Raw genomic sequence first — 10,815 nt, forward strand, 5'->3', positions numbered from 1 at the left:
GATTTTGTAAAACTGTCCTTAATTTATCAATTTCAACTAAATTAAACAATATTCAAATTCGTTGTATCATTTTATTACCTGCACAACCCTCATGCTGATCACAATGGTTAATTATCAGGTCTTCGATTAATTTGTGAACAATTACAATTTATACGGGTACATTGTGACCGCCGGGGATTTATGTATCAATTACTTTTGGTATTCAATAATGCATGTATATTGTACGTGGTAAGTCGCATATTGTTGTATTCAAATATAATACAATTAAAAAAATGTTCAGTTTTAACATTGGAACATGACAAAGTCTTGTAATGTTATTTATTATATTAGTTTCGAGTATTTAGTTGACGTGATTATAGTTCTACAATTTTAACTCCATATTCGATCATTAGAAAAACAATTGCTTAAAATTACAAATGAAACACAAAAACAATCATAATACAAAATATTTATTGATATAATAAGTCACTTATAAATCTATTTTAAAATATTTCAGACATACACCATTCATGCAAAAACTTGTATGCAGTTACATTTAAACATAGTATTATAATTGATATGTTTGTAAATCTAACAATATTAATTATTGTTATAAATTACATTTTTCTTATGCTATTTAAATATATGCTAAGTAAAGCTTCTTACACAATAGGAATGAAACCATTGATTATAAATTATAATCATAAATAAATAAGGTTAAATTTTCAATTATATTGCGTTCCATTTAAATAAAGTATTATTAATTTATTTTATCAGTTCCAATATTTATAAAATACATTTATAATTTATTATGTTGAAAATAAATTGCATTTAATTGAATATATTTAAGCTACATTTGTAAATTACATTTATATTTAGACAAATATAAAGAATTCATTTGCAACTACAAATAATTTTATCATACTAACATATATGTACATTTATATAGTTAAATATAAACTTTAAATGGTAGTATCTAAAACTGATGTACAATTAAAAAAAACTTTTAATTATATTTAAATACAAAAATATAAAAAAGTTGTTATTAAGAATATAAAAGTGCATTATCTCACAATGATTTTCTATAATTGCATTTACGTTAACACACATTTCTGTTGACTTTAACATAAAGAATTATATCCAAGCAATTAATGTTATAAATTAATCTTTGGTTATTGATATAATCATAAAAATGCAAAGTTATCTGTTACTGTAAGACGAACTTATAGCAAAGAAACTTTATGTTTTAAAAATATTATCACAACACACAAAATATCACAATTTATAAACTAAACTTAACATTAATGAATACATTTGGTACTTTTAATACAGTATAAAAAACTAAGAATTGATCAGAATTTTGACGTTGAGACATCAACATGTGTTTTTCTTTTATCCAACCAAATATAAGACGATTATGTCATTGAATCTCATACAAAAATTTTGACTAGATAATGGCTAAACGGCCGCGTAAATAACCATTAACACCAATCATAAAATGCATTGAATTGAGCAATAAATCCAAGTTAAATTCCGTCAGCAATTTAACTCTTGGACGTGAAGATGTTCAAGAACTTCGTTTTGATGTTCAAGAGTGTGGTGAACGATCTCTTGACCTTCTTCTTTGGTGCAGCCTCCTGCCTTAAGAAAGGTTCGGAATAAGACTTCTGCATGACGGGGCGGTTGGCTTGCTCCTGCTCTGCAGGCAGCTGATACTTGTACTCCTTAACCACCTTCTCCTCAGAGGGGTCATACCTGTACAGGACAGAGTATGTACGCTTAACTTTCTTCGGCAACTTAGTTGTGTTTGGGGTCCTGTCGCTCTTGCAACGCTTGACCTTGTTCCTGCCGTAGTAGTCCTGGTAACTGTCAGCATCGACGTATATAAAACGCTTGCCTAAAGCCAGCTCCCTCTCCTTCTTCAGGCTCTTCCACGAAGCTATGACAGACTCTCTGCGGAACGTCTTGTTAGGGTTGTGGCGGCTGATGCAGTAGCCAGGCTCGTCTTGAAGGTTGGACGTGTCCTTGAGTGGAGACCCTCTCGGGCTCGAGTTGTAGTCAATCTCGTAGTCGTCTCGCGACACCTGGAACGAAACGAATACCTGATTAGTGATCGCCTGAATAAACAACGCAATCGCTGTTAATCTAACAGCTGTCCCATAAACTAGCGTGACATCCCGACTGATCTTGTGGATTATTTAAAGTATCAATGAAACATCTACGTGTCAGACTGAGGCCGGGGTGTATCTGTCCCTTTCTATTATTAATAGGGCCGTTACCGACGCTGTTTACTTCGTCACCGGGGCCCTTCGTGCCGCCACATGCCCGCGCCACCTGTCGAGACCACCATATGTCCCTATCCGCGGGAACTTGGCAGTCATCTCTATACGTAACTCTAATTTTTAACTGCAACCGTGAAACGTCTAGGAAGCTCCCTAATATAATATTTTCCATCGTTCATCAAATTAAGGTCGCTTAAATCCGTTTCAAACAAAGAATAAATGTTTAAGTACTTTTTCGTTATGATGTCGCATTAACAATTAAAATGGTTTGGAAAAGGTCAAACGTAAAAAAAATATGTTTTAAAGGATGTCCTTCGGAAAACGTTTCGCTAATGCTCCGTTTGAAGTATTAAAAGCTTTCACGTTAACGACCGCTTGCACAACCCTCAAGAGGTTATTTTCTACTCGTATGTTTTACATTTTATCATTATGTAATATTTTTATGATTTTCTTGGAAACCCGAGAGTGACGTAGCCAAACCAGTGGTCAAATAATGGGTCACGCTGAAATAGATGGGTTATTATTGGACTTCATTAGAACATGGTGTAAATCGAACGTTAGAAAACTATGGATATATCGACCAGAAAATAAAATAGTCCAAGTTTCCAAGAATTCAATGTTTTTTAATAAAATGTGTGGTGTTGACTGAAATAAATGACGCATTGAGTAATTTTGTAAAAAAATAGGACATTCATTCGTAAACGTCAAACATGCAACTCGCTTGAAAAATATAAAATTCTACTTTAATCGATTCTTCGAATCCTATTATCAGAAACACTGCTTTCCAAATGAATTGTTACATGTTAGAGAAATTGTATATTTCAATGTCCGTCGCTACAAACACGACAAACATGAACGACTTTGTTTTTTGACAGCTCATCTTGTGTAACATTTTTTTTAATGGCTTAGTAAAAAAAACAGTGCAGTGTTGCGAATTCGGGTCACAACGTAAAATAGGTCATTTTTAAATAGTTGTCCTATGAACAGTTAACACGGTCTAATTAAAACAGTAATCAACCTCACATATCTAGGCTGTCGCATCTTGTTTTTCATGTTACATTTCGTTTAACCTTGTGCGTTTTTGTTTTCAGGTAATTTTCTACTGTCCATCATGCTCGCGGTAGACATGGCCGCGACGGCCGCGGGTGAGTGTCGGTGACGCGGCGACGTATCCATTCTACTCTTTCGATGGCACAGCGTGTCCTATTTCGTGCACCCGTTTTGTAATACCACATCAAAATGTGTATAGTATTTCTGTCTCGTGCATACTCCGTGTTATTTGTGGAAGTTATTATAGTTGTGAAGGTGATAACTAAAAGGCACTGTTAATTTTGTCACAGGTTATTTTAGAGTACGCATCAGAACGTTCAATGCAATGTCTATTATTGTACGGCTGCAACGTGTTTATTACGTATCGTTACGCATTTGTTATTGCACTTATAATATATTGAGGTCTCCGGAAGTTGCAACCTTCGTAAATAATATTAGCTTGAAGAATTTGCTCAAATATTAAAATTAGAAAGTAAATTTTAAGCATAATTATGTGTGCAATTGCCGATCTACATAAACTAATCTTATGCAATTCTTATTTTATAAAACTGTCCTTAAGATTTTAATTACTTCGTTAACTAATTAATTAATTGAAACATGTATCCGATTGGAAACAAGATTAGAAATCGGTTCGATACCGCGATTAATTTTCATACCAGTCCAACACAAAATGAACTCTCCGTACGTTGTTTTACAGTTTCATCTCATCTGATGCACGTCGTACTCAGGTTTTTTGTACCGTTAACTCTTGTGCTCGAAGTTTGTGCAAAAACACGGCATACATTTTTTATTTACAGCTATGTACTCATGTCCTCTTGAATTTATGAGAGGTAATGTTCGGGGCTAGACTCAATGCTCCGAGCTTGAATTTGTAATTTCTTTCTAGTTTTGCCGTTACTTATTAACGGTATTTTGTTTTTACTATCGTGATATCATTTGTTCTTACTGACCTAATCCTTGCAACATGTTATAATTTAATCGTAGAATAGTTTAATCCATTGTTCGTTGATTAATCTCTGAGTTTTCGTACAGTATAACTGAATCTATTTTTACAAATTACCGAACTATGACGATCTTTCTATGAACCGATACAATAACTTTATCTTCACTAATTGAACACTCAAACCCACACAGACTAGCGAAACGATATCGAAAAATACCTTAATTAATAAGAAAGCAATCTTATTCCCGGTGTTCAACCTGTAACCCGCGTAAATAACTCCAAACATTATTTTTTCAGTGTTTACCCAGAGACGGTAACTGCGAGATATATTTAACATAAGTTTGCGTAACGTAAACATTTAAACGGGTTTAATTTACGCGATGGCCTGCGCGAATTCAGCCCGTTTAGCTATTCATATTCGACATTAGACGAACCCGGGCTATTTTTGGGATCGGTTCAAGTATAGGCCGCTATTCTTAGTAAACGGTTACGTGCAGTTTAACACACAATTAGTTTGAGCGTTGATCTCGGCTTGTTTCGATTTAAGATTTCAATTTAAGTATTTATTTTTAGTTTTAGTTGAGGATTATGATAATCTAAGTTGAAATTTTAAATAATCTTCAAATTTTATTAAATTTATTACCTTATCCTTGTAAATTAAGATTGTTTGCCTATACTTAACAAAGAATTACATATTTATAATCTGGAATATAAGTAGTGTCTTTTGTTTGACTTGACGACGTATTAAAGGGTGAATAACCGATAAAGTTCATCTATTGATGCGACATTTAATATTAGAATATGACGTAGTAATTACTCTGACTAACTGCGCGATGCCCACGCGCAAGTTTTTCATCACTATGATTTTCTGATGAGCAACATCTTTTTTATGTATTGCACAATTATATATCGTATTTATACGTACATAAGATGGAAATTATTTGAGAATTACTCATTAAAGTTCAAAGGAATTATCGTTTTGATGATGTTGCCTTAATTAACATGATTATTGCTTTTAATTTCAGTCGATAACTGCTATAAAGCTTAATTTGTCGGATAGAAGCCTTTAAGGGTGTATTAAAGTTTGGAAACGTCTATCTAAATACAAGATATTAGTTTCCGAAAACCGTAAACCTATTTGCTATGAAATTAACAAATCTAATAATCATAGTAGTTGAGAAATAACCGAATGATTCATTTACTATACTGACTTATTCAGTAGCCAATACATAAGCATTAAAAATTTCAACATTGATAAATATTCGAAAATTATTTAAAACGTTACGCAATACGAAAATATGTTCACAAATAATTACACTTTAAAAATTGACTAATCGTTCACCGCCCTGACCGACTTCGCATTATTAAATTATTAATGGCAGTGATATATCCGGCGTATTTTTCAAAAGATTTCGTTTAAAATCGTCGTTTGTCATTATCAGTGTTCACCACTTTCGAAATCGTAAACCGGAATAGCCGGACCGATGACGGCTTTTAGATTGTAACAACACGAAAATATCGAACTAGTCGCATCCAGATACTTTTAACTGGTGAAAGTATTTACGAAATTCGCTATACCGGTTCAAGAATTAGAATATACCAGTGTCAATAATTCAATATTCAAGTTTTGACAACGGATTGTTTGTTTGACAACTTATCACTTTCAAATGCCTGGTACCTACTTGTCCCGAGTGGTCCGACTCAACTCAATTTGAATATTCTTGTGCTATAGTAATAACAGTCCGTTTCAAATGACACTTGAATTTCTACAACAATGTGCGCCGTGAGAGTTCTGCTCGAACAAAGCGTGATTGTTTTTTCTCCGGCGCTTCGCTTCCGTTTTGCGAATAACAGCGCAGGAACTGCCCATTAGCAACATCAGGGACTCAATTTTCATTGTAATTGCTAGTACCTACGCTACGCTTCAATTTTTTCAGTCATTCAATTTTAACAAACAAAGCTTTTAATTTAAAATAAGAGAAAGTTATTTTTTAACCTTTACATAAGTTGAATTTATCAAGTTCACTATCAAACAGCTTTTAAAAACTCGATAACCTTCGCTGAACCGTACAAAATCTTTTGATGGATGTAATCTTCACGATTAATCTCGTACGTTTTGATCAGATCGATATTGGACATTGATTTATATAATGCTCACAACTTTAAACGGGTAGCCGTGAGACCGAAAGCGGCAATGTCAAGAGCTTTACCACAAAAAGAACGTGATTCCATATTCAAACGGCGGGCACGCACGCGCTGTAGTTCAATGACAGGGAGCATAGACAAGTCAGTTGCCTTTTAAGCGCATTAAAGTGACCATGCACTTTGCGTAATAGTTACCGGTGCTCTGACCACCGAGCAAGCTCTGTTCCGTAATCCGTGGGCTCGGCGTGTTTATATTACACGACAGATACACATCTGGGCTAATGTCACTACCCGCAGTCACAAGTAATAAAGTGAACACTTTAATTGTTAAGTGTTACTTACCACGCTTTCCCAACTACCACCGAGGATGGTTTTGTCCAACATGTTGCAGCACTCTGATATAACACTGAACAATCCAAAAATCACACGAAATTTATTCTTTGTAAAACTGTGAGTTCAATAAAACAATGTATTGTTGTCAACAAGTTTTGTAACACGTTGTCACTAGGGAACGCTTTGATTTGGCACAGTGCACACTCCGAGCTTTCCTGAACGACTGAAGCGAATACGTTTCAGCGTCATATTTATAGGTCGGGAGTGGGAAAGAGGGCGGGTTTCAGGAAGACGCCGCGTTAGTATCTTCCACTTAACATGTAGTCACGCCTTCGTATTTAAAGGTACATGTAATATAGTTCGGGGAAGCCCATCTAAAACCGTCTGCTGCTAGGAGCAACGAATCCTTTCCATTTCTATGTCAGGACGTGTCACCGCGTTCTCAGAACAAATTGGGAACAAACTTGGTTCCCAGCATCACAATGGCATATAACACTACTAATGCCTCAAGTTATTTTCATTTTACGGCCACACGTAATGGATACTTACCAGCAGACTTAATACATGCAGGTTAATGGTGTTGTATATTATTGTATTACGTCAAGACTTAGCGGTTTGGAAATTTAATATACACCAATTAGTTTGTAAACATAAGGTCCCGTAAAGTTTCCCTGCCAAGCAAATCAGTAGATTTCTAAACTTAATCGCTTAGTCATTTCTGAACGAAACAAAAGGACATACGATACTTCTACGTTTTGTTTAACTGAACTTCACTTTAAACGGAATAATTTATGTTCTAAATTTGAATCGTTTGAACTTTTTGGAGCGAATTTGAAGTGAATATTTGTTTGTTTTAGTTGTTATGTGTCTCGTACAGTGTTCCCGAACGAATCGTGTTGCGATGACTTTTCATGGTACAAAGCTCGTAAAAGCCTTTTGTACATTCAAAATTAACTCGGGGTATACAAAGGATACAGTTTTTGATTTACTGCTCAAATACAATCTCAAAGTTTGAATTATTACGTGTTTTTTCGTTGTCATTGTTATCTATATACAATTTTGCCGGACTACTGTTTTTACTTAAGTATTTAAACACAAAATGCGGTCAAATCTACTATTAAAAAAACCTTTTAACAGTATACTTTACGAGTCGGTCGATTACGCGGTCCGGTTATAGTTGCACTCCTGCGCATTGACGTCACAACTCGATTTACATCTGAAACCTTAACACGAGCTGTAAACCGTTGGCCGTAAATAGTTGGTTAAGTGTTGCACTCCAAAACCAGCGCGGTGAGGTCTGCGACCGCTAATATTTTGATAGGTTAACTGTATTCATGTTATTTTGATATAAATCAAGCATATGAAGTGACAATGTGGGCAAAAACCACATCAATATGCAGGAAATGTTATGGTTCATCCATACGAACAAGAGTTAGCGTAAATTAATTTTAAAAGTAACAATATTCTGAAATGTAAGTTAAGACCGACAGACTCAAGACAAAGCGATGAAATGTTCATCAGTAATCGATTCGGCTTAAAAGTACCTACACTTCACCCGCGATAACAATAGTTAGTCGTTAGTGCCTAATAGTCTGTATCTGTTATTGTTCCATCGCGTCCATACAAATTACCGAAAATTATGCAAATAACCATATTATACAAAGAAAAAAAATGTTCCAAAAAGAAACAAATTAAGCTTTTACATCACCTCAAAGTTTGATTACAAAAAACTTTCTAAAATGCAATTTATTGGACGAAAAAGAAAATTATTCAAAAATCCATTGTAATCGCAGATCATTTTCTGTTCGCGTCAATAATTACCGGAATTGTATTCAGAACACAAATTATACTTTCACCGGCTTTCAGAGCCGCGGATGTGTCTGGCGTACGTCAAATACATCAATTAAATCGATTCGATAATAATTCGCATAGCAAATCGCGGAATACTGCAGCCTCGCCCTCATTCCATGTTTTTATTCTCACTTCGAAACTTGGAATTGGCTCTTACGTAATATTACCTTCAGACACAGACTTCAGACACTCGATAATATCCCAGCCTGCAAGCGTTAGTTATAGTTTTACGATCTAGCCATAAGCGAACCCGCATCTCCAATTAGTTCTTAAAAGAAAAATGATTAATAGTACAATAAAGAGTCTTTGTGACCGTGGGTTTGGAATACTTCCAATAAGGTTTAAATTGCGCTATACCAAAGTTTTTGTTTAATGAGTGTATTGACTTGAAAAGTTGTATCTTACCGCATTTTTATTAATCTTTAATCCCTGTAATGGAAGAGTTTATGGGTGTTTTTACCATGACCGCGCTTTATGCTAGGAGAGATGTTGGCCAGATCGTAGTGTGTAAAGTATACAAGTGGTCAAGACTGTTCTTTGAAGATTTTTAATAAAAACAAACGCTTTATGGCTTCTTGTTGATACAGTCTTGTCGCTCTCATCTTAGAGAGAACTGTCAGATATCACGCTGCTTCTAGAAGTTTCATTTATTTCATTTATAAAAGTTCACCTTTTCCATATATTTCTGGTATTTAAAATAAATAGCTTTTTTAATTATTTGCTTTAAGTCGTAACTAGAGTTACTTCTAAATCTTGAGTTACAATCTCACGCGTCGCAGTATCAAGATTTTCGAATCAAGAGTTATTTATAATGTATTAAATAATAATGTATGTGACGTTGCAATAGCCGACATGTAACACGTTACAGTATCAGCTAGGCATTGTTTACGCTGTCACAATCGTTGCAGATTACGAGTGAGCCGACGTGCTGGTTATAAATAATGTATTGACCTACTTGGGCCCAATGCTGCTTACAGAGGCGGCAGCGAGCCAGATCTATTGACATTTCTTTTTCAGAAGGTTAGAAAAAGTTTTTGTTTAGAACCTATTCGAAAGGCTTGAAAGAATTGTTCGGAAATCGAAAGTAGGTTTTAGATTCTGCGATTGTTGCGTCGAAATTGGCTTCAGTATTTTGTCTAGTCCTTTTTCCAGACAAAAGTTAATTAAATGATTGATTACTTTATCAGGTTTCTATCTATCTAGAATATCCGATTGGGTTTTTGATTCATCTGATTAAACAGATCATAAGGCCATGTGTCTTGGTGTATAATAAGCGTCTGTGTTCTATCAATATTGTTAGCAGTAGATACTCTCTTGAAATATCTGCGAACAGTAATTCTCCTGCCAATCGTAATTATAGCTGGAAGAGGCTCTTGTTGTTTGTGACGTCATAGGCCTGAGAGCCAGCCATCTTTGATGCCATGAATAAAATAAATGCGCTGTAATATTAAACTGAATGTGAGTAAACATTCTGAGAGTAAAAGTAGGTAAGATTTTCGTTTTTTGAGCGAAATTAATTCACTCTTCATAGACTAGTTGAAAAGAAGTTAAATTACTTTGGAAAGCGTACATTTAATTTCGTTTCTCGTAAATTCTTACAAGAAATATATTTTCTTTACGTTCGTAATATAACGTAATCATTTGGAATGACAAAACAAGTCGTAAATGTAATGGACAGTTTTCTTTTTTATATTCGTTTCTGAGTAAAGCAATTCCATGGAATATGGTGGATGGTGGTCAAGCGTTGGTGCGATACTAGGTCAACGCATCAGCGCTCACTGACCCACTTGTGGCCCACAACCGAAAAGCTCATTAATATTAATCATTTCCCCGAAAACTGTTTCTGTCCTATTTATTATCCATAATAGAACAAATTCAGTGAAAACAACATTCTGGTTCTCTCAATTCATTGGCCATGTCAACCGTCCCATTTCGCTGTCGGTTACAATTCGTTAGATTTTTTAGATTAAATAATAACTACAATGCATATTTGTATAGTAAATTTCGTGAATATGATTCATTATTAAATGATGCAATGGTTTACCGACTTGTCCTACTAGGTTCAGAAGCAACCGGATTCCTTGTTCCATGACTTGAACTCATGATTAAGGACTCCAGTTGGGTCCGAAACTAGTCGGGCAATCCCGATAAATACTAACGCGTGATTAAACCTTTGCCTCATTTAATAGCAAAACATAATATTCGTTTTTTTCATGTTTCAGGTTACCCTTG

General features: G+C 34.7%; 1 protein-coding gene across 1 annotated transcript; it reads right to left on the reverse strand.

Annotated features, from left to right (window-relative positions):
- Positions 1 to 1,031: 1,031 nt before the first annotated feature.
- On the reverse strand, positions 1,032 to 8,033 carry LOC113497974. Its single transcript, XM_026877831.1, has 2 exons — positions 6,742 to 8,033; positions 1,032 to 2,063 (listed from the first exon to the last, which is right to left on the reverse strand). The coding sequence occupies exons 1-2, from the start codon at positions 6,781 to 6,783 to the stop codon at positions 1,524 to 1,526; spliced, it is 582 nt and encodes a 193-aa protein (XP_026733632.1). The 5' UTR covers positions 6,784 to 8,033; the 3' UTR covers positions 1,032 to 1,523.
- Positions 8,034 to 10,815: the final 2,782 nt, after the last annotated feature.

The sequence above is a fragment of the Trichoplusia ni genome, chromosome 10 (genome assembly GCF_003590095.1).
Source record: "Trichoplusia ni isolate ovarian cell line Hi5 chromosome 10, tn1, whole genome shotgun sequence".
NCBI classification, from domain to species: Eukaryota; Metazoa; Arthropoda; class Insecta; order Lepidoptera; family Noctuidae; genus Trichoplusia; species Trichoplusia ni.